The 25,704-nt window shown below is 37.9% G+C and overlaps 1 protein-coding gene across 1 annotated transcript in view; it reads right to left on the reverse strand.

Moving 5' to 3' along the window:
* lrp5 (low density lipoprotein receptor-related protein 5) overlaps positions 1 to 25,704 on the reverse strand; it is a 72,707-nt gene that overhangs the window by 7,389 nt on the left and 39,614 nt on the right. The window contains 12 exon segments of the mRNA XM_059335047.1: positions 799 to 924; positions 1,014 to 1,223; positions 1,645 to 1,835; positions 2,150 to 2,355; positions 3,114 to 3,310; positions 4,508 to 4,685; positions 5,422 to 5,570; positions 7,181 to 7,365; positions 8,965 to 9,209; positions 9,387 to 9,522; positions 10,392 to 10,545; positions 10,628 to 10,844. Of these exon segments, the coding sequence (XP_059191030.1) occupies positions 799 to 924; positions 1,014 to 1,223; positions 1,645 to 1,835; positions 2,150 to 2,355; positions 3,114 to 3,310; positions 4,508 to 4,685; positions 5,422 to 5,570; positions 7,181 to 7,365; positions 8,965 to 9,209; positions 9,387 to 9,522; positions 10,392 to 10,545; positions 10,628 to 10,844 (2,194 nt within the window).

Raw genomic sequence — 25,704 nt, forward strand, 5'->3', positions numbered from 1 at the left:
GGAGGTGACAGGAAAAGAGTGTGTGTAGCCTGTGAACCAGGGAAAATGGCTCAGTTCAGCTAGATTTGGTTCGGCAGCAGAAAAAAAACCTCTTTTCTACAAGAGCAAATTCAGATGGAAAGGGGTGATGATGCCTGGAAGTGGACTGTGATTGGATGTCTGCTTTAATGTACAGTCCAGACCATAAAAAATAGTTTTTACCATGCTTTTTTTCACATTCTGCATTTGAGTGAGACATATTTCTCATTTTATCTGTACTTTGTACCAGTAATTCTCAATAAAAGACCACCCAAGTGCAATTAACCTAAGGGATGTCATTGTGTGTAAAGCATAGTTTTTTTTTATTTTATATATCCTAAAACCTTAGTTGAAGAGTAATTCCCACTACAATTTGCACAGAATGCAAAAAGAAATCATCAATCACATTGTCCCGTGTTAAAATAAGTTGTTTCCTCAGTTCAATTTGTGTCTTTTTTATCATGTCTACCATTCTAACCAAGTTATTATGTAGTGAAGGGACAATGAAGCTTCATGAACAATTTGCTTTATTTACAGAAGCCCACTAGATGGCGCTCTTTGTTCAACAAAGGGCTGAAAACACACTCAATTACCATTGATAAAGCCTTTTTTTGAGCCAAGACCACCATCTAGTGGGGTAAAAAAAAAAGCAAATGCTTCACAAAGCTTCATTGTCCCTTCAATAGTATTATAAAATGTTTTATTGTATGCAACAAAGAGTGTGAATGGGTTTCGGTCTGACTGCACCATAACCTGCTAGTATGGTTTGTTGTTGTTTACCTCCACAGTGCAGCAGGTCCTGCAGTAACACCAGGTGCATGGGACAGGAGCAGCGAGGCGTGCCGTCACCCTTAGCAATGCAGATGTGAGAACAGCCCCCGTTGTCTCGGGAACAAGGGTGGGATGCTGGAGAAAGGAAATAGTCATTAAACACTTTCCCACCACAGCTACTAATGTAGCCTGGTGCAGTGAACTATATGACAGTGACTCCGTACCAAACTCCTGTGGATCCATCTCTTCCACAGCATGGATGGAGGTCAGATATGATATGCGGCCCTGTATGCGTGTGCGTCCATCTCCGGTCAGCTTGTCCACCCTCTCTATCATCTGCTGCTGCCGGTCGATCCAGTACAGATGATCTCCCAGAACGGTCAGACCCATCGGCTGGAGGATGTTGGAGTCCTGGAGGACGATGCGATTGGCTCCTGGGGGATGTACAATAATATTAAAGATTATGAAAAAAGTATATCCCGGCCAAGCCAAAATTATAAATCTCATATTAATCTTTTCATTAACGAACTAATATTTTGGATAAGGATCATTAAAATGTTTTTGTTTCTCTAGAATTATAATTTTAAAAAAAAGAATCATCTGACCTGAATGTCAAAATAATGAATAAACTACAAGTTTAAATATGATAAATTAAGATACATACTTATACTATATACTTTAAATAATCTTTAACAAACTGAATACTTTGTCCACGATGTCAGATTCATCACGTTTAACATCTGAGTCATCTGTCACACTATGTCTATATTCTACTTCTATGTATGTTTGGTCATTAATTTATTTAAAAGCTGCATTACGTTTTTATTTGAATGATTTCTATTGGTGGTAACATACCTGTCAGGTCACTGCTCTCGATGCGTTTAAGGTCGGCGTCGACCCAGAACAGTTTTCCCAGTTTATTGTCCAGAGCCAGAGCCACTGGTCTGATCAGACCAGTTGTAAACAGAGACTCTCTCTCCGTTCCGTCCAGACTGGCTCCTTCGATCTTAGCCGAGCGCTCCTGCACTGTGGTGAAATACATGTACCTGCAGAGGGAGACACAGACCGGTTATATAGGGCTCTGTTGACTGTGTATAGCAGTGTACACAACATTATGTGTTATGTGTTTCCATTAAGGCCTAAAACGCCTGTAAAACCTCTGGGCGATTTTAAAATACCCCCCTAAAACCTGAAGTTTTTCTGGAAATTCAACAGAAGTGTCAACGCTTCTACTAAATAATAGATTTTTCAGCCTCTGTAGCAGATAGAAATGAAATTCAAAAAGTATTTGAGAGCTTATTAATAAGAGCTAATGAGAGCTTTATTAATAATTTTGATTGATTTGATTTGATTTGTTCACCCTTTCTCTGCGTTGACCACGATGGCCCGTGGCTTGTCGGTGTCGTCCTTCAGCACCACGCCCACAGTGTGTCCGTCCATCCTCTGGACATTGATGGTGTTGGTTGTCTCACAGGTCCAGTAAATGTGGCGGCTGTAGGGGTCTAGGCTCAGGTCGTGAAGCTGGTTGTCCACTGGCTGCACGCTGCTGCTCACTATCATTGAAGACTGGAGGAACACAAAACAGGGTCACATGTTGACTCATTTATAGATCCTGTATAGGGTTAGGACAGTCTCATGGCTGATATTGGTCTTTACTGTGGTCCACCTTAGTTACTGAGCAAGCAAAGCCAATATACACGGTCGCCCATGAAGTTGGAATAATTTTGTTTTCATATACAATCTTCTGTTAATTGTGGTTTCATTTTCATTGTGATATGTTTGGAAGAGATTGATTAATATAGTTTTGAGAAGATATACACTTTATCTGGTAATAATAAATCACATTGTCACAATAATTTCATGCAAAGAGGTAAAAAAAAAAAATGTTATTCCATCTTTAAGGGTGACCATGTGTATATTGCAATGTGTTACCCATTTATTTATTTACTTTTCTTGTGACACTTTAAATTCCTGAGTGGAAAAATCATTCCTCAAATTCTTGATTGAATTTAATTTTGTGGGCACAAAATGCAGCTAAACAGTTAAATCGCAAAATATTTTATATACTCACCATATGGCAAAATACTTAAAATGTGAATAATATCGTAGCGTGACTCAAGTATCGGGATAAAATCGTATCATGGGGTCTCCACACCTCTAGACTCAACTAATATGTGTAATTTACTGGCATACAGCAGCGCCATTATTACTGATGGGGCGGAGTATTAGTTTGACTGTTTGTATGTAGGAGAAACATATTTAGGATATGAAATGCTAACATCCATTTAGCTTTCACATGATGTCAGTGTGTGTATCAGGGTTACCATGGCTCCGTCGTCTCTGGCCCTGCGTATGTTCTGTCGTCCATCCAGCCAGTACACCAGCCGGTCCAGCGGGTCGTAGCTGACGGCTCGGACGTTCCTCAGGACATGGATAGGCAAGATGATGTCAGGACTCTGCTCTCCCAGCACCATCCTGCTGATGCTTGCCTTCTGACTGAACAGCAGGAAACTAGAGGGCGCTGCAGACCGATGAAGGAATGGAGAGTGAGCACAGTTCACACAGGAAGACTGAAGTTTGCTCAATGCATATTGTGAAATACAAACAAGCAGGGTCAAAAATCCAGAAGACAAGGTTTAAACACACAAACCAGCACATAACAACAGTTGAAACCACTCTAAATGATGGTCCCAAGAGCGGAGGAAGTGTAGAAGGCCTCCACACTTTGGAAACAACACAAGTATGCTGGATTTTACAGTCACAGTGTGTGCAGGCTGTTGAGCAAGAGGCAACTGAGGTTAATGTGTTAACCTTTAGCTTCAGTCATTCCTGCTCCATTTGTGGTTGAATGACTCCCAACTAAAGCTGCAGGGCACCAGAAAGGCTGGAACCAAGTCACTCATAGGGGAAAACACTCAAACGATCACTCATGCACAAATATTTACACTCATCTTATTGTTGATGTTTCACAACTCAACTGTAAAGTGAAATCAGTACCTGAGCCTTTAAAGCAACCAAACTAACAGCATGAGCTGGAAATTAAGTCCTGATACTGGACTTATACTATCTACTAACCTATATATATATATAGATATATATATATATATCTATATATATATATAGATATATATATATATATATATATATGCACATATACATATATATTCATTCATATATATTCATTCATAATCCTAAACCACTTATCCACACTCAGGTCACGGGGGGCTGGAGCCGATCCCAGCTGACATTGGGCAAGAGGCGGGGTACATCCTGGCACATAGAGACAGACAACCATTCACCATTCACTCCTATGGGCAATTTAGAGTTACCAATTAAACCTACACTGCATACTTTTGGACTGTGGGAGGAAGCTGGAGGACCTGTAGAGAACCCATGCTGGCAATGGCCGCATATTTACATATTACTTCAAGCCTGAAACATTTCATTGCAAAACTCTCATCAGTGAGCTCAGGGGTCAGCCCCCCTGATGCTACTGTCTCATCTAGGCGCTAGTCCACCTGTGCAGAGCATTTATTTCTGTTTATTGATTCTCTCACCGACCAACTCCATTTGAATATTTAATAATTTAGGGGTATTTAAGGTTAAAAAATGATAGTTTTCAATGCTTCTCACAGCAAATATTGGTATATATGAATATACCAGTCATAATTAATGCATTGAACGTTTATTCCCAAAAATACTTTCTCACTGTACTTACAGCTACAGTTTCGTCCATCAGGGTTCAAAGTGTAGTGAGAGGCACAGCGGCACTGGGCACCAGCAGGCGTGGCCAGGCACAGATGGGCACAGTTGCCGTTGTTATGGGAGCACTCGTTGGTTCCCTCCTGACGAGAGGAGTGGAAGACCAGGATGTCCAGCATCAGCTCCAGCTGGCCCTGAGGACACGTGACATAACAGCAGTGAAGCTCACTGTCTATGGATTGAACATGACTGATTTCAAGCCGTTTCATGGTTATTTTAAATGAAATATATATGGAATGGTATGTGTGAAGAATTAAAACCATGTTCAAACATTAAACACTTCAAAATCAAATATAAAGAGCATGTCTTCACACGATATAGGGATGAAAACGGGTGTGTGAAAAGACAGTAGGTGGTTATTGTTGATGTTTTATTTTTTAAATGTATTATTACTATTTTTCTTTTTGTGTGTGTGTTGTTTTGTTTGTTTGTTCATCTCATTGTGACTACATGGGTGTATGTGTACTTATGTGTGTGTAAGTTAATAACAAGTTATGTATGTTAATAATGGTAATAAACAGTTTATATACTACATTACTATGTGTTATACATACATATATAAATATTATTGTTGTTATATAACTGAATATAGTAAAGTAACATAGGGAGAAGGGATTTAATAAGCTTTGGCTTCTTCCCACTCCTTTTGAACACAAATAAGTGTTGAGTCTTGTTGTTGTTTCATTTTGTGTTGTTGTCTTGTATTTATTGTGGTTTGTTTGTTTTTAATTGTTTATCTTTTATTTTGTGTTCAAATAAATTCTGAACCAATCAAAAAACAAACAAACCCCAAAGTCTCCAAAAGAACAAATTAGGAGCACAATTACAGTAAAAATCAAACAGATTGAATTCTTGACTAATGTTCCATACCTGCAGCACCACAGTGCGGTTGAGACCACTGCGCTTGTCCGCCCGTTCAATACTGCGCAGATTAAAATCAGTCCAGTAGATAAAATCCCGATACTGAGTCAGACCGAAGGGGTGAGGGAGGTCGTCGACTATGATCTCCCTCTGAAGGCCTGCAGAAGACATGACAACATCTTCCTGTCATCCATTTCATCATCCAAGCATCAAACAAAGCTTCCATAGATTTGTAAGCAGGTAAATGTAGATTAGGTGTGTGTGCATCATCTATAACTCAGTGTGTAAAAATGATTCAAAATTGAAACTGATACTAGTTTGGGATAAAGATGAGACCATACAGGTGCATCTCAATTAATTAGAATATTATCGAAAAGTTTATTTATGTCAGTAATTCAACTCAATATGTGGAAATAACACATTATATAGATCCATTACACACAGAATGAAACATTTCATGTCTTAATTTAATTAATTTCTTCTAATTATAATGATTATGGCTTACATTAAATGATGACCTAAAATTCAGTGTCTCAAAACATTTTTTTAAATTTCAAAAGACCAAATTTAAAATGTATGTTTAATATGGAAATGTTGGCCTCTGAAAAGTCTGTCCATCTATATGCATTCAGTACTTGGTTGGGGCTATTTGACTTGAACTACTGGAAATTGGCTTTTCCATGATATTCTAAGGTATTTACATGCACCTGTATGTAGTGCAGAGCTAATACACAAGTCAGGTGATTGACTCAAATTCACAGATGAGAGTTGGCCTGATGGTGGCAGCAGAGGAAAGGTGTTAAAGTCTCCTAACTCAATAAGTTTCCCCTCTCTTTTACTGGGAGAATGTGAACAGCAAATCTCATGCAAATCCAGCCATCAGTTTTAGAGATTAGTCTGACAAAGACAAACAAACAAAAAGAGAGAGACAGTAAATAACCTAAGATATATATAGTGTAAGAATGTGTTACTTTTTATTGTCTCTGAAGTTAAATTAAGACTTCTAGTTAACATACACTATGGTAGAAAAGTGTTGTCTGGTTCAAAAACAAGCCATTAAAATGGTCTTTATCCAAGTTGTAGGAACGACAAATAATAACTTGACTTGTAGTTGATCAATTGGAATCAGAAATGGCTTAAATGAAAGGCAAAGGCCTCTAGATAATGATGATGATTATACCTAAACAAAGTCTTGTATCATTCATTGAGTTTTTTCATTTAATTAGGACAGAAAGGTCACATTTTCCTTAGACAAAAGTCTTGTTGTGTCTTTAAATCATTCAACAAATCACAGATTAGAGCTTCAACTGTGATAAAAAATACTGTAATTAACACATTCCCAGGTGTGTGAGAACAGGATATACACTTGTGTGTGGTGACAACAACAACATTACCAAACAACAGACTTACAGGACGCCACCACAGTGTGTCTTTGTTACGTAGATAAAGTCATGGAAAAAATTATTAGACCACCCTTTCTCTCATTTTAATGCCTAGTACAACTAAAGGTACATTTTTTTGGACAAATATAATGATAACAACAAAAAATGGCTAGATATCAGCTTTTAATTAAACTCTTATATATTTTTGTTGTTATCATTATATTTGTCCAAACAAATGTACCTTTAGTTGTACCAGGCATTAAAATGAACAATAAACTGAAGAAAACAAGGCTGGTTTATTAATTTTTTCCATGACTGTGGGTTAGGGCTGTTGTCATGCCACTGCTCATGCATGGTAACGGCCTGGTTGATATGAGCGTCCAAACCTTGCATGTTGGTGCTTTCAATCATGCACGTGTCCAGGTCAGTCCAGTAGAGTCGATGGTCTACGTAGTCGATGGTCAGTCCGTTGGCCCGGCCCACTTTGTCCACCATGGTTGTGATGGTGCTGCCGTCCATGTAGGCCCTGGCTATCCGAGGTCGACCGCCCCACTCTGTCCAGTACATGTAGCTGTGGAGACAAAACATGTTTGAGCCTGGGACACAAGCTATCTGCATAATAAGAGTTACAGTGGTTTCCTTTTTCTGGTACAATATTTATTTTATTGCATCATCTATTCCAGAATGGGAGCCTGTTTCCACTTTGTAACATTTGTTCTGTGCAAGAGGACAATTTTTTTGTTGTCTTTGTTAATGTGCGAGCATGAATATGTGATCATAAAATGACATCAGCTGCCTCCGGGCGTACATGTTGACAGCTCGGTGCTATGACATCATACAGACTTCTCCATGTGAGTGACAGGGTGAATGTCTAAGGGGGGTTTGGCCCGGGATGAAGACTGATTAACAAACAGGTTTAATGGCATCATCCCCCTCTCTCAGCTGGAGTTTACGGGGGAGGAGAGGCGTGACGCTGGCGGTTGTACCTACATACCAACACAGTGACATCGCTACACTCTCACTACCTCAGACAGGGTGAAGAGACACGCTACATGAAGTCATTGGCACCAGCTCATAGCGGCCGAATACAGGTGTCTGACAGTGAATCACTTCCACAGGGCTGCTTTATTAGTGGTTCTTGGGTTGAGCTGTTTGAAGCCACACTTTTGTCATGGCATACACTGTACTTCATGTTGCTGTCAACATTACAGGCTTAGATTAAAATATGAGAGAGAAGTCAAATAACCAGCAGGGCTGGGCGATATATATCGATATAAAAAATATAATGATATATTTTTAAATGTCATATGGAATGAGACCATATCGCATATATCGCTATAGTTCAATTATTTTGTATTTTTCAAATTTGACCAATACGTTGGCTTAGGCCTGGGAGATTATATGATCGTGAGAAATATCAAGTCGATTATGGTGATCAGCTGTGAGCATATTTCCTCGATCAAACCGGACGGAAATGTGCGTGACAACAGCCGATCAGAGAAGTAAACAGAACGACCAAACGCAGAGCTAAACGTGGAGCTGAGGGCAGCGAAATAGATGTCAGCCATATCTTGGAGCAATAAACCAGGGAGGACCAGGTGGATGTTGGGAAAGAGTAAAGAAATCGAGAGAAAACTAACATTCACAGCACGGCAATTCGCACACAGGTACGGTGCATTCAATAGCATCGGAACAGCTATGGTGCGTTCAAGAGCGTGGGACATATGGAAACTTACAGAGAAACAATTTATTACTGAATGGAACTTCAATAGTTCAATAAACAAGTTAGCAAAACATTAACAGCGTGGGCTTTCTAACAACAGCAAATCTGATAATATGTTTATTTTGGGTCTTGCATACCTACAAAAACACTCAGGACTGTAAAGTAGTTCACTGAGTTGTTTTATATTTTTCTACATTTGTTGTACTGTTGAGTAAAATTTAATTTGCTTTGTTATTTACTTTGAATGTTAATAAAATATTGAACTAATCTCTAGTTTCTTTAGTTTTCAGTACAGATGATTTTAAACTGGCAGTTTAAAAACAATATAAAAAATTGTGATAATAATCAAGATCGGACAATATGAAAAAGAATGTCCTGATAATTTTTTTTTTTTGCCCAGCCCTACGTTGGCGTATACTTATAAAATGGTGTAGTTAACATTCCTACCCATTGGCTGGGTCCAGAGCTAGTGAGCGTGGATTGTCCAGTGAGCGCGGGTTCTCCAGATCCTTACAGACCAGAACCTGTCGGTACTGACCATCCAGCCGGGCCACCTCTATGCGGTTAGTTCCTGTATCAGCCCAGTAGATGTTACGACCCATCCAGTCAACTGCCATGCCTTCTGGGTAATCCAGTCCAAACTCTATTACATGTTCTACAGAGCTGCCGTTCATATATGCTCTGCTGATTGTCTGAGAGAGAGAGAGAGAAAATGCAATGAAATTACCAAAATACTAAATAAGAAATAAATGCATGGTTGAAAAATGTTTTTTTAGTGAAATGGACATATACAACCCTACTTGTTTTAAATATTATTTCATATCTCAAATAGCATTTGTGTGAAATTTCAGTGCATTTCTGCAGCCCACCTTGGCCTGAATGTCCGTCCAGTATATTCTCCTTTCAGAGACATCAAAATCGAGAGCAGAGGCCTCTTTAACACCTGTCAGAGGAATGGCCACGTCATTGCTGTTGGTACCCAAAGAGATACTCCTGATGTTGTCCCTAAAGGGGAAAAAAATAGCATTTTGCAAATTTAATGCAAGTTAAGACATCATCACCACCAGTGGTGGAAAGTGACAAAGTACCTTTCCTCAAGTACTGTACTTAAGTATAATTTTGAGGTACTTGTACTTTACTTGAGTATTTCCATTTTATGTAACTTTATACTTCTACTCAACTACATTTTAAGGTGAATTTTGTACTTTTTACTCCACTACATTTAGCTGACAGCTTCAGTTACTTTTCAGGTCGAGATTTAACATAAACATGATAAATTTAAAGTGATTTGACTTTTAAATGAGCCCTATCTGAACAACAGTAAAATCCAGCTTACATAAATGCATTGATAATAAAAATCCCATCATATATTTGTAATATATAACAATCTGAGTTCAGGTCGAGATTTAACATGAAAAAATGATACATTAAAAGATATTATACATTTTAAAACCAACAGTATATTAAATAGTTAAAATGAGCCCTATCTTTACAAAATTTAAACCCTGCTTAGATAAATGGATCAATAAAAATAATATAGTAATATATTTAAAGTATATAAAACAATCTGAGTGGATCCACTCTGCATAATCAGTACTTTTACTTTTACTTTTAATACTTTAAGTACATTTCGATGCTGATACTTTTCTATTTTTACTTCAGTAAGTTTTGAACACAGGATTTTTACTCACAGAGGAGTAATTTGAGTATGGTATTAGTACTTTTTCTGAAGTAAGCGATCTGAATACTTTTTCCACCCCTGGTTTTATACCAATATAACATGAATGAACATTGATAGCATATGTAATCATAGCAGGTAACAGGATAAGCAGGTATTTTTTTTTGCTCTAGTACAGGTTGACAGGTATGCACACCTGTTGGTGAAGAGCAGGAAGGCCTCAGGCACCACGCAGGTCTGCAGGTCTGAGAGGAGCTCCATCCCCATGGGACAGGCACAGCTGACAGCCTGCCGACACCAGAAACACAGATGGCTGCATCCGCCGTTATCCACCGCACAGCCGTTTGTACCTGATGAAGAAGACACAGTATTAAAAAATGTTCTTATGTTTTTGTTCAGTATGTTTGACTGCTGGAAACCTCTCGTCCTTACCGTACGTCTCTGTCACTTTGGTGGCCTTCAGCCCCATTAAATCTGGTAGCTGATCGATGATGATCTCTCGTACAGCCGTGGCTTTGTGGACCCTCTCGATGCTGCGTCTCTGCCAGTCAGTCCAGTAAATGTAATCACCCAGTAGAGTAAAACCAAAAATATGAGGCAGCTTGTCCTCCAGCAGGGTCTGTCTGTTACTGCCATCCACGTTGATCACCTGAGACGGGAACAGAGTGGAGACAGGGAAAGTTTTAGCGCTTTTCCAAGGTTAGAGTACACATTAAAAGCTCATTCCTAGAGCCTTACATTCTTCATGGTCACAGCACTGCCAGCTATGCTAGAATATAATGGTTAGATTTAACAACTAGAGGAGAAAACCAAAGTGTCCTTGAGCAACACACGAATCTTTGACATCTTTGGCCTCACAGGGATTGAAGATAATAGAAGAGCACATATGATACAGAGGTTGTGGGTAAAGAACATGTTGGAAAAGGAAGAGAAGAGATGGAGGAAACAGGATGGAGAGAGATGCTGACTGATGGCACAAAAAAGCAAAAGACGGAAATGTCCACAGGAAGTTATGTATCCAATTGTGTCCAAAAATAACTGACATTTACAGAAAAGGACAAAATAATGGAAACACGAGCTGAAAAGTGATTTTCAGCAGAAAAAGGGGAATTCCACACATTTCAAAAGTTAATATTTTTCCTCTGCCGAAAGAGGCTGACTGTGATGACCAGCTGAAACCTATGTGCTCACAAGATGAATACAATACCAGTCAAGTTGCAGTTATATAAATTATATCCAGACTAATATTTTGCCATGGCAGTAGACAACGCTTCAAATATAAATGTTGAAAAAAAATCTATCTTCAGCTATTCTTCTCCAGCAGTTTTGCGGAACAGTATGATTTAATTTTATCCTATTAGACATTGTGCACATTATTTGTCAACATTAGCATATGCATTATTGAATTATGTGATTCACATGTTTTTGTGAGTCACAGTGACCTTTGACCTCCAAAATCAGCACAATTCATCCTTGAGCAGTGGTGGAAGAAGTATTCAGATCCCTTACTTAAGTAAAAATACTAATCCCACACTGTGAAATTACTCCACTACAAGTTAAAGTCCTGCATTCAAAACTTATTAAAGTAAAAGTACAAAAGTATCAGCATCAAAATGTACTTAAAGTATCAAAAGTAAAAGTACTCGTTATACAGAATGGATCCAATATTATACATATTCTAAATATAATATTGGATTATTATTATTATTGATGCTGATTTATGTAAGCAGCATTTTAATTTTGCAATTTGGATTTTTTTGGTTTCTGACACTTTTGGATAATTAAACATGCCCTGGGTCAAATTGACACACGAACATTATTGCTGTCCCTGACAAACAAACATAAAAAGAGGGTTAAACAAGAATCTTTTTCTAATAAAATTAAGTGTCACAATGCATACAGTGGAGCAGACTGACATGGCCATGCTGGCAGGTTCCCGGAATCAGAAAAATAATTTTCAGTAACAGAGGAGAGTACGCCAGAAATGTCTGATTACACACAAGACTTATACACATAAATGCTAAACGCACAATTTCTCTGTGTAGGTTTGTGTGTATATCAGTCACAATGCATCTATTACTAGGCCTTTGAAACCTGATACAGGCGACCCCCCCTCCCCAACCACCAACCCCTTGTGTATATGTGTGTGTGTGTGTTTCTACAAGTAGAAAGTGAGAGCTGTAATTGACAAGGCTGCAATTAGAACTTGTGTCCAACCCTCCTCCTCACTGCTTGTGCTATTACTGGACTGGTGTCGACTGAAATAGACACACTCTTTTATTTTAGACGCTGCAGCCTGCGCGAGGGTTTGTGTTTGTGTGTGTGTGGCTGCTGCCTGAAATTCTTTAGCATGCCATGCCAGAGATTTCACAAATGGGAGGAATTGTATTGGAGAGTTTGTGACACTAAATGTATATGGCAAACAGATATATTAAAATGAATGCTTGGAAATAGTGTAGTGCAGTAAAGTGCCTATTGGTTTCATGGGCCAGGGTTACAATGCTAATCTATATATATCTACCTGTCTGTATGTATATATATCTGGTTGAAGAGACAATCTATCATTCAGATTGATGTTATTATACTATCTACCTAGCTAAATCCATGAAAAACAGAGACAGAAAAAAAGGTCTCAGGAAGAAGTATTCAGATCCCCTACTTAAGTAAAAGTACTAATACACTGTGAAATGTCTCCATTACAAGTAAAAGTACTGCATTAAAAACGTACTGAAATAAAAGTAGGAAAGTATCAGCATCAAAATGTACTTAAAGTATCAAAAGTAAAAGTACTCGTAGTACTATATTATTGTATTATTATTGATGCTTTTATGTTAATTTTCTCAAGATAGGGCTCATTTTAACGACTGAATATACTGGTATTTTTGTAAATCAGGTTTTATTTATGAAAATGTCTAATCACTTTAAATGTATCATATATTTTATGTTAAATTTCAACCTGAAAAGTAACTAAAGCTGTCAGCTAAATGTAGTGGAGTAAAAAGTACAATATTTGCCTCTAAAATATAGTGGAGTAGTATAAAGTTAATAGTATGAAGTAAAAAGTTAAATAAAAATTAAAATCCTCAAGTAAAATGCAAGTAGCTCAAATTGTACTTAAGAACAGTAGTTGAGTAAATGTACTTAGTTACATTCCACCACTGATGATATGACGATTGTATGCAAAATTCCTCAAATAAATAAAATTTTGTTATAAATAAAACAATAAAATGTGTTCATTGGTTTCACATCAGATCAGTAATACCTTTCATAGATTAAAAACAAAATTCTCCCAAAAATATTTTCAATATATGAAAGATATATAATATCATATCATAGTCACAAACAGATTCCGTCATATGACAATGTACAAGGATATTGAATCATAGCCCAGCATTTATTACAGACCTTTTAAAAAAAACAAGAATATTTACAATGTTGTTTAAATTCAAAGCTGCTTACACGGTTTCTCAAACGTAGTACTATTACAGAGGAATAAAAGGAAGAGCCAAGAGAAACAACCAGCAGACTTACATACAGACTAATTGTCATTTGGTGTATGAAACGTTCCACTCTGAGAAAGCTACTCCAGAGACTACTACTACTACAAACAAAACTAAAAAAACACTCTGTAGAAAACACAAGGAGCTGACCGTACAGAGGTTGGATAAGAGTTACAATGGATTTCAGCCCGACTTCACAAAATGTTTGCTCAAACGTACCCAAGATTTTTTTTATTTGTCATCAAGTATTAACCTCCTTAAAAAAAGCAGAATTAGAATTAGTGTTGTTGCTGTGATGAGGAGCAGTGTATCCAGCTATCCTCATTTAAATATCCATTCAGAGAGTGGGGGGTGAGCAAACAGAAAAAAATAAACCATTCACTTTGATGGGCCTCTGATCCAAGGGAGGTTCCTGACCCCACCACAAAAAACCTATTCATTTATCACTGTGACACAATTAGACATGGCCATCCCAGTGAAAAGATGGCAGAGAGACTCCCTTTCTCTGCCCTCTCCTCCTCTCTTGCTCTCTCTTTCTCTGCTCTGGCTTTATCAGGAAGAATTATGCACTGGGAGAGTGATTTTTTTCCCCCATCTTTTTTCATTTTGGGTGTGAGAACATCTCATTTCTTGATGGACATGGGGGTAAAAAAAAAAAAAAGGGACAAAAAGACAGAAAGAGAGCAAACAGAAAAGTAACAAAGGTCTCATCAGACACGCAGGGAGAAGTCAGACCGTCGCAGGACAGTTCACATACGCTTACACACACGGATACTCTCAGATAAACATAATGAAACACACAAGATGAATGGAGCCCTGTGGAAAACAGGAGGGCCGCACAGTGTTTCACCGAGAACCCTGAAGCCTCGCACCAACCAGGGATCCCCTGAAGTCATTGACTGCTTACTGCGTGTCCAAATGGAAAACTCCAATCTGCTTCAACTCATTCACTTTTATTTCTATTCTAAATGATCACCTGACTTCAGGAGTAATAAACTACATCAATTTTCTCTGGAGGGCTTAAACAGAACTGATGTAGGGTTCCAGAAATTATAATAACAAATACAGGTGCATCTCAATACATTAGAATATGATGGAAAAGTCCATTTCCAGTAGTTTGAGTCAAATAGCCCCAACAAGTATCGAGTGCATACAGATGGACAGACTTTTTAGAGGCCAACATTTCCATATAAAACATATTTTTTTAAATTTGTCTTTTGTAATATTCAATTTTTTTGAGACACTGAAATTTTAGTTCTTTATTAAATGTAAGCTATAATCATTATAATTAGAAGAAATCAAATAAATGAAGACATGAAATGTTTCATTCTGTGTGTAATGGATCTATATAATGTGTTATATCCACTTTTTGAATTTAATTACTGACATAAATAAATGTTTCTATGATATTCTAATTTATTGAGATGCACCCGTATGCATACATCAGCTACTATTTAGATTTGAGAATTAGCCTCTCAAAGAAATCTAAGAAAATAGTAAAATAAATAAATAGAATAAAATAAAATAAAAACATTTCCTTGAGTCCAGCTTCAACTACAATGTTTAAATTTTTTTCAGAATATAATGTGTAAATAATTAATCAGTTACCAAATTTGTTGCTAATTTATTTCTGTCAAATCATCCAAAAACTAAACTGATGTAAGCATGGCAATTGTGCTACAATCATACTGACTGACTTTCTATCATTTTAAACCTAAATCCTTGCCTATCAAGTATTGTTCCACAGATTTTTAAAATAATTTATTTTCTCATGGAATTAATATATTTTGAAATTTTCCCACCCGGGTTCAATGGGAACAAGAGCTCCAAAGTCACCATGCAAACAACGAGCACTGTTTGCTTAGCCCTGTTTTTTCATCCTTAATTTCTTTTGTTTGGGAGAATAATCTTAACTCAAGGTTCACTTACTTACTGGCTTTTTTCCAGAGCTTTCCTTTATTTGATGAAGATTTATAGGTAATGGATAAGACAGCTATTGATTGATGTCTGTATGATCAGATTTGACAGATTTATGAATCTGAGATAAATTAGTGCAATTTTTGACATAAAGTTATGGCTTCATCCAATAACCCTTTTTTTTAATTTTTACAATTAACACTTGAAATGATGAAGGCATTTGCAAATAACAAGGTAGTACAAAATGCAAACCGTACTTCATTTTTTATATTTTGTTCATATTTTACCTCTTAATCTTAAGATTTTATTAAACATTTATTATTTACTTTTACAAAAATGAACCAAAACACTCACAAATGATCAAGATCTTGGGTCGACAATAATGAGAATGAAAATAAAAACAAAATTAAACTCTTAACTCAATCAGGTTTGAATTGAGATCAAACACGAAGGCCCTGGACAGGTTGCCAGAATATCACAGGGCTGACACATAGAGACAGACAATCCTACGGGTAATTTAGAGTCACCAATTAAACCTAAGTGCATGTTTTTGGACTGTGGGAGGAAGACGGAGAACCAGGAGAGAACCCACACTAACACGGGAGAACATGCAAACTCCACACAGAATAACAGGCTGGAGTCGAACTGGCAACCTTCGTGGGGCCCTAACTAGGAAACTTTAGACAAATTCTTAGATAGTATTAACGCTGATGACCCAACTTCATATTTTGATTAATATTAGCAGATAACAATCCACACTTGATCGATCGGGGCATCCCTAGTTATTTTAATGTAAAGCAAGAGTAGCTTTATGTGGGTTAAATATTCTAGTAATCTTGTCAGTCCTGCCTGATTGTGTATTTTCAACTTGTGACACTGCTCCTGTGGTGAAAACTCTAATTGAGGGAGACTTTTCCACTCAGTTTTGACACAACTGACTGTAAATTTGAAAGCTTATATTACACAAATGTACATAAGTGCAGATATGTTGCATTTACCAACACAAACTAAAAGAACTTTCATGTCATTTTTAGTTTGAATATGGGAAAAAAACTTTTTGATATTTGATATATATTGAATTTGATATTTTATCAAGAAGGCAAATTGCTTACCTACACTTTAATTAAATAGTAACAAAAACAGGAAAAAAGGGAATCCAAAATATTTAGTAATTACCTAAACCTAATCCTAAACTGTGCTGCTCTGTGGTTGGAGCACACACATTCATGACACACAACCCATAAACACACAATGCTGCTATTTCCTACAAAAGAAAACAGAGAACGTAAAGACACCCTGGGAGTGTTTACTTATGAGTGTGGGTGTTTCATAATGGAGGAATTTCTCAGGAATGTGAAACCTGAGACTAATCACTCTGTGACACATGGTACACTCAAGTCATCCAAGAAAAAAAAAAAAAGGTTGATAATAACAGCAGCCAACATTGAGTTCCAGTTGATCTTGGCTGTGGCTGCAAATCCGCAAAAACCTATCATTTCTAATCTCTTCATTCAAGAAATTCCCCACATGTGCATCATACAATTTGATGTTGTTTGTGTAATACTACTCCCACACTGAACTTTTAACTGGTTTCCTGCTTAGGTACCTTATGCCATTTCATATTTAACTTCAGAATAAATCCACTTGAGTAAGTAGATTCAATTTACAGTCATTTCGAAACGAGTAGACCAAATGTGACCTTTTGGATTAGGCAGATGTTAACAGCTTTACCTCTGGAAAAAATAACATACAGTCATGGAAAACATTATTTGACCAGTGTTTCTTGTTCATTTTAATGCCTGGTACAACTAAAGGTACAGTTGTTTGGACAAATGTAATGAAAACAAAAAATAGAGTACTCTTGTGAGCTATTTCTGTTGTTATCATTATATTTGTCCAGACAAATGTACCTTTACAATGTGCCAGGCATTAAAATGAACAAGAAATTGAAGAAAACAACAGTCTAATATTTTTTTCCATGACTGTATATGCGAGAGGGAAATCAGACTTGTTTGAGAAGATTTTGGGACTGTTTATTTTGTTTGTGAAAGGCCTGGATCGAGTGGAAGAAGACTGAGCACTAACTGTTGTAAACCTCTCACGGTTGGCTAATGTGACTCTACAACACGGAACAATGAAGGACCTTAAATTGGCAAGGATTCTGAAAACCTTTCAACTGGTGAAATTTGTTTGAGAGATTTGTGACTGTTTGTTTTCTGTTTTTGTTCATTTGGTTGTTGTTGTTTTTTTGGGTACAGTTCTATTAAGTCTGATGTTCTGTCGATTTATACATCTACCAGGAACTGGACTGTTGCACCACTGTAACGTTTTTGTATTTAAGGTGCTAAATTGTATTGGTATTGTATATGAGTAAAATCTCAATAAAAAAACAACAACATTAAAAACAACATTTACAGTCATTTAAATACACTGTGTACTGATCCTGGTCCCATTCTCTACAGCACTCTATGTAATATACGTTTTTTATCCGTCTTTGCTTTTATTGAGAAAACCAATAATTCTGTCCACCTGGTCCTCAAAAGATCTGTTAAAAATCTTCTGAGTTACCCTGAGACACTACCCCAGCCCTGAATTACAAGCCTATATGTGACGTTCACACCCAACCACCCACACCCCCACCACGCGCCACATATAAATAGCAGTCAACTGTCAACAGTACGGAGTATGGAAAGACTGCAAGAATGCCACTGAGAGTAGCAGCAGTAGAAATACTTCAGTAGTAGTAATACTAAGATCTTAAGATGCTCTTCTTCCATCTTCCCTGAAAGCAGTTAGTGGAAGTTGTCTAATAGACAGATGTAATTCTGCAGTATATTAGCAAAGACTCAAGACAGGTAAACAGGCTTCTAAATAGTCCAAAGTTAGCCTGGTCCAGCACGCAATGTGCGGAGATTACATGCCAGCAGCACATAAACAGTACCAATGTAAAGTCAATGGGATCCATTTTCTAGGTTCTCGGAACACGTATTCCCTGAATAAGCAGATTGTTTATAAAAAAAGCACAAATGTCATTGTAAAAAAGGCTGCCGGGTTTAGGGCCAAACATTTCCTGGTACAGCGTTTTAACAGATGTAAAGGCCGTTTAAAAAGTATAAAAAAATATACCAGAACTGAAGCCACAGAAGATACGTAAATAAACTTAAGTTAAGCGATGGCCGTTTGGAAGAAACCTGCCAACTCGAGCATCTGTAACATTAACGATCAATTAATCAATTAATCAATTAATCAATTAATCGCTTTGTTTTTTACATACTCCAGTATGCATAAAAACATGCATACATGGGCAAAATAAAGATATACATACAGTATTATGAAAAAGCCTGTTTTGATAACACTTTTTTCGTTTGAAAGGATGAAAAGAGACTTCCTCTCGATTGTAAAACGAACTCAAGTGAGGTGATACTGTAAAGATAACGTCAAGGAGTTCAATGTTTTATGTTTTAGCCCCTGAAGAGGCATGAGGTTAGTTTTCACAGTAATCTTACATATTTAAGTGTGTTTTGTGTTTAAATAAGTATTGGATAAATTTAAACCTAGTAATGCATGCTAGCAAGGTTTGATACAGTAAGCTAGTTTTGCTCAAATTAATACTCTAAAATTAAAATTAAAAATACACAGATGGATTAAAAATTCCACTTGATCCACCAAATTCTTAACGACCATAATCGATCATTGATTAATTATTCCCATCCCTACTTAAGTTACGTACAAAAACATGATTTGCAAACCACCAGCCACGTAAGTAAAAAAAGTAAGTTGTTGACTTTTGTTTTCACACGAAAAGAGATTACATTGACTTTACATTGGTATTGTTTATCTGCTGCTGGCACACATTTTCCACACATTTCGTGCCACCACCTCGTAATTTTAAAAAAACCATGTTCATTTCAGGCAATTTTGTGAGGCCAGGTTTTTTCTTAAAGACACAGTTCTGTTATTAGGATGAAAATTTAAGGCTGTTGGAAGGATTTTAAGTGGCTGTTGTTGCATCGTAAATAAGTTGAATTGACCTCTATTGTGTGTCTCATCCACATGGGACACAGTAGAAATAAACACATACAGCTGTAGGCTAGTAGCTGCTATTGCTTGCTTACCACAACAGTGCTCACATCAGACCACAATATTACCATTCTAATAGAAGACACAAGATCAGCCACAACACACACACACACACAGATGTGGGCCAGAGGCTGAGCTCCCAGAGGAAATGAGACATGCAGCTACTGTCACTCTGTGGTAGCAGGGATGGAGGAGAGCATGCAGCAGGGGGACAGACGGAGGGAAACAGGACGGAAGGAACGGGGAGGAAAGAGAGCTGGCAGGACACTGTGGAAACTATGAGCAACAACAGGTGTTTCTGTTATTTCTCTAACCTGAGAGCTGCACACACAGTCAGCTCAGTAAGGATTTTTGGAAAGCCGTGTCAGGAGCGCAATCAGTCGTCAACCAGCCGACTTGCAGGTTGATAATTATGGTATCTGATATAGGACAGTATATGTGATCAGATTATGAAGGAGTGGTGTCTCTGATACTATACTGCTTTACATAGAATGATAAAGCTTGTCATCTTCATTTGGGGGGACATTTTATGTAAGACTATCAAACAAAACCCTGCAATTAATATACAGGTAATTCATTATATGTTAGGAAGTGTTGACTCATTGATGTGGTGATTATGTTTTGTCGCAGCATGTTGTGTCGGATGGATCCCACACCAGAAACACGCCCTGTAAACCTCTTCAAGATGCCTTTAATAAGGGACAGTAAAAACAATCCTGACTGGACTTGATCTGACTTGCCATGAATTTCACCCTGACATGTTTGAATGTTGTCAGAGGCATATTGCACACTATACTATCACTATTATATGTAAGATATTAAAGGGATACAAACTGGGAACACACCATCATCTACTGCAGGTATTACATTGACTGTGAGTAAATACCTCATACAACCTCACTTCAGAAAATCCCAACTATCCCTTAAAGTACAGCAAGCACATAAGATATCAAAGGATAATGTATGACATGGTGACTAGTACTGACTAGTAATGAGGAGTTGTGCATCATTATCCTATAACCATACAGGTTCAAGTGGATTATTTTATATACCCAGAGGTTTTTCGTTCGTTTCATTTTTGTTTATTTTTTCGTGTTTTTAGGCAATCTGGTTTTAAAATGAAAGCTTGACTTCACTCAAGCATTACATTAGATTACATCAGCTACCAAGCCCTCAATAACCTTACAGACCTCCTCCACCTCAGTTCTTACGACGCCAAACTTCTGACCCCCATCACCAGGACCCGTGGGGGACAGAGCCTTTACCCCTGCTGCCCCAACACTGGAACTCAAACTTCAAACATCCAAACTCTGACTTTCTTCTTTTATTTAAAGTAAAACGCTAGAACCTGAACTATTATAACATCTTTCTTTTCTGTTTTTGTTCTATGTATTGTATCTTTGTTTTTGTTCATGCATGTCCTCTAAACAGGGTATGCAGGTGGATTAACACCTCAAGGAACTAAGCGTCCTTGCCTTACGTAGCTTGTCGAGTTGTTGGCGAATAAACCGTCAACCCCATCAGGTTTAACTTGATGAGGAGGATGGGTGGACTCCCAGCAGGATGATAAAATAAGACCTGTCAAAGGGCGGATGAGCTCATCAAGGGCCAACGGCCATCCACATCTGGAGAGGAGATGGACACCACCAGATTATCTTGTCTATTGAAACTCTTGTGATGATTACACCAGACAACCACATACTGGATCGGCCGTGGTTAACATCGGCCGCGTCCTCCATTGCATCGCAGGATGGAATCTTGAATATTGTAAGTTGGATGAATATGACACCGTATAATGCAACAAGAATTGCAGAAGATCGATCAAAATTGAAAGAACTGGTGAAAAACATAGTGCACCTAGGTGATTGGTGATTATAGCATGTACCATAGTGTCAATGAGAGCTGAGCTCAGTTAGACTTGTTACAGCAGAATGGCTGCTTCATATATTCATCAAGCATCTCAAGGTGTTTGGTCAAACCAGTGAACAGACAACTTAGTTTGCTTGCTGCCTGTCAGGAACTTGGAAATGGTATGTGTGTGTGTGTGTGTGTGTGTGTGTGTGTGTGTGTGTGTGTGCCTGCTCCATTATTACTATTGCCAGTGTTTTAAAGAGAAGCTCCACCGTCTCAAATCGTCTTTCACGGCCGTCACAGGGGATAAAGCATGAGGGCAGCATAGAGCCACTCAGAGGCCAATGTCCACACAAAACTTCATTTCAATCTTTTATCTAATTGATCCATTCAGCTATGCACCATTTGCCTGGCAGCTATAATAAGAGGCAAAGCAGAGCTGAACCAAATCAGTGATCTGGTTGTTGTTTCAGGAAAAGCACTGCCAAGTCTGTGTGTCAACATCTACAGTGTATGTTACATTATAGATGAAGTGAGGATTCATCCTTCATGCCTTTACAGTAAACTGTGTTCTAATGTTAATGTGTAACGTCCTGATCCAGTTACTCACATGCTCATACTGTCATGCAGTATAAACTATATTAGTCTTGGTAGTGTTATGTTAACCCCCACTGAATTTCCCCTCTGGAATAAATAAAGTAATTTTGATTTGATTGACCTTTAAGTCAATATGTTACCACCCACCAAAGACAGGGAAAGACAGAGAGATGGAGAAAGGGAGAGCTACTGGTACCATTACGAATATATTTACATTTAGTCATTTTAGATGTATTTTTACGCTCTATGGAATTAACTAGTTTCAGATGAAAGAGCAACATGACACTTTTTAATAGATGTGGGAATCACCAGAGGCCCCATGATATAATTTTATCCAGATACTTTAGTCACAATAAGAAATTCTTGCCATTTTAAGCTTTTTGCGATATGGTGAGTATTGCGATACGATGTATTGGGATTTAACTGTTTAACTGCATTTTGTGTCCACAAAATTAAATTAAATCAAGAATTATTTTTTCAAATAAGAGAAAATTCTCAGTCTATTCATCTCACTTCAGTCTTTTTATTTCTCCACAATGAGAGTCAAACCCACAGACTGACCAACAAAGTATTCAGTCAAACTGAACTGAACTGACATCAAACATGTATGGACGACAACAACTGCAGCATTTTATCAAACTTTCCTCAACTTTAAGCTTCACCGCTTTTAATTTATTAGCAACACCTCCTCCTTCATCTTCTGACACAGAGCAGCATTTTTTTTCGTTCTGTGTCTCTCTCCTCTGTCCAACACGTTTTCTACACCAACTGGACTTTTTATTTTTTCAGGGTCTCAGCTTCACTCTCATGCTGTTGCTGTTTGGAGTGTATCAATTTTTCACACTGTTCTTTATGTTGTGAGGTGAAGCCCCTCCTTCACCTGCTCCTGGACACACAGGCTTTGTTCAGATTGGAGCTTTGTGTTGAACTCCTATATGTTTTGTCTGAAGGTTTCAGTCTGTTGCCTCAAGGGGTCTTTTTCTTCCTTTGCTTTGTTTTTTTATCTTTATATCAAAGACTTTTAATTATATTTGGACAATTTATTTAAGCTGATAAATGTTTGCTGCTGAGAAAAAAAAACAATCTGTCAGCTTTCCTCTTTTTCTTCCAGCAGTACACTTAACTTGTCATTAAATGCATTTCCAACTTGCAGCTTTCCTAGCTGGACAGGGAATTTTCAAGATTCTTTTACCAAGTTGCTTGATTTGTTATTATATTTTAATAATTAAAGACTCATTACATTCTATCTTTGACATTTTGATAGTTGGGAGAGCCTGATGTTGTTTTACACATAAAAGAATGATCCCAGTCACTACCACACAGTTAGGCCACAGCTTATTAATTAAACACTAGTATTGGATCAGTACTCTGTATCGAGGATACTAAAAGCCCAGGTATCAGAATCAGCGTTGGGACCGAAAAATCTGTGCATCTCTACACAGGACCTCTTATGTATTTGTTAACTATTGTTTTTTCAACCCAATTTAGCTAAACCACGGTCACTTCCATATGACGAAACCCTAGACTGTGCTGTGGTTGGCTAGTGATCCTTGCCTTGCCTTGACGAAACTGGCTGCTGGCTGGAACATAAGCTTACGGATGCTGACGCTAGTTAGCTAGCTAGCTCTGTCCTTGCATTCTACACTGGTAACAGAAAATGAGGCGAAAAGCAGCAGCACTGGGACTGACATTTACTGGTCCTCCACCTCACTCTACGCCGATCTGGCGTGATATAAGCTCTGGAGGCACTGGCGCTAGCTAGCTCACTCCACCACCTCCAGAGCTGATATCCTAGTTAGCGTAAAATTAAACAACTTAATGCATCATCCACATACTCATTGCTATAAACAGAAGAGTGACAACTTTTGGCCATGGTCGATGCAACAAGTACTACCTAGTACGATTTACAACTTTGTTGTGAAAATGTACAAAATACAAATACAAAATGACCTGACAGTCACATATACAGTAGGGTTCTATTATATATGAATAATTATAAGAAGGCAGATAGCCAATGTGTTTTTCTCCACTGTAGCTTTCATCTTTCCCACAGACAGACCTGAGACAGCACAGTTTGGTTTGTGTTTCCACAGAAGTTATTATAGGCTAAGTTTAGGCTTTGTAGTTCATAGATTCGCACCTGTAAGAACAACACACACACACACACACACATTGTGTGTCACAATCATCGAACAAGACTTGGACAGTTGTTGGCCTGTCCACGTCATTGGTAACTCGCCAATAGAACTCGTTCGCTACAATCTTCCTAAGACCTTTTTCCTGATAGTGTTTGAAGAGTGTCTGAATTTACAGTATGGTTCTGGATTGCATAGTGTGAATTCACAGAACTTACAAATACATACAAACTGTACTTGAGTAAATGTATCTGTACCTGGTTATATTCCACCACTGACTCTACGTCTCAGCTGGTTTTATACTTAGCCCGTTTAGCTGGATAGTTACAGAAACAAGACACAGGCAAGGAGACTAGCTATTGAAACAAGGTGCAGGGCCTCGAGCAGGGGAAATTCCACCATATACACCTCCCCATTCTCCACCTCACACACAAACACACACATGCACACACACACACAGACACAGACACACACTAGACTCAGAAGCAGTTACCATATCGCTCAGCAGTGTGACTGAATGGCACTACACAGTCAATCTGCATAATCACAACAAAGCAGCCGTTTTGTGTGTAAGTGCAGAGAAAGCCATACATCAGTCAAAAAAGCTAACACCCTCAAACACCCACACACACACACACACTCTTTTTCAGAAGGGGAGGGGGGGCGGTAACTTCAGAGGGGTTATTTTTCCACAGAGGAGGGGGAGGGGTGGGAGGTTGCAGAGGGGGAGTCAGATTTCCTTAAAAAAGACTTGAAAACAGCAAGCAAGAAACAAAGGGAGAGAGGGAGAGAGAGAGAGCATTCCTCCAGTGTTCTGGAAAATCTTCAGTCTGGCTCAGTCATGTATCATTCTCTCTCTTCTTTCCTTCAAAAGGTAAAATGATGGATGCTGTTCAGTTCTCAGCTGTTTGGCAGGCACACACACACACACACACACACACACACACACACACAGACACACACTCAAGCCCATACCACAGATACAGTAAAAACTATGATATAATACAGATATGGCAATCCATGCTATTAATTATTAAAAAGGTTAATTCCCTAAAATGTCAAAACCAAAACCAAGAAAATAACCAATTCTCACATTTGACAACCTGGATCCACCATTCCTTTAAATAATTATCAAAATATTTGAAAATTAATTTTCTTTTGATTAACTAATCAATTTTCATTGCAAATAAAAATAGTCAGTTTAGTGCAAAGCATTCTGTATCAATGTGGCCTCAATAACTTTATTGTTCTTTCAGCAGTTATTACACCCACACTGTCTTGTCGTTGATGTCCAACACAAACTAATTTTAAGGCCATAATTGTAGATACACAAGTTCAGAGCGGCCACTACGGTGTCTGACAAGGGCAAATACACAACCGCCAAAACATTTCCATGAGAAGAAACGTGCTGAAGCTTCAAAAAAACACT

This window comes from Centropristis striata, chromosome 6 (genome assembly GCF_030273125.1).
Source record: "Centropristis striata isolate RG_2023a ecotype Rhode Island chromosome 6, C.striata_1.0, whole genome shotgun sequence".
Taxonomy (NCBI): Eukaryota; Metazoa; Chordata; class Actinopteri; order Perciformes; family Serranidae; genus Centropristis; species Centropristis striata.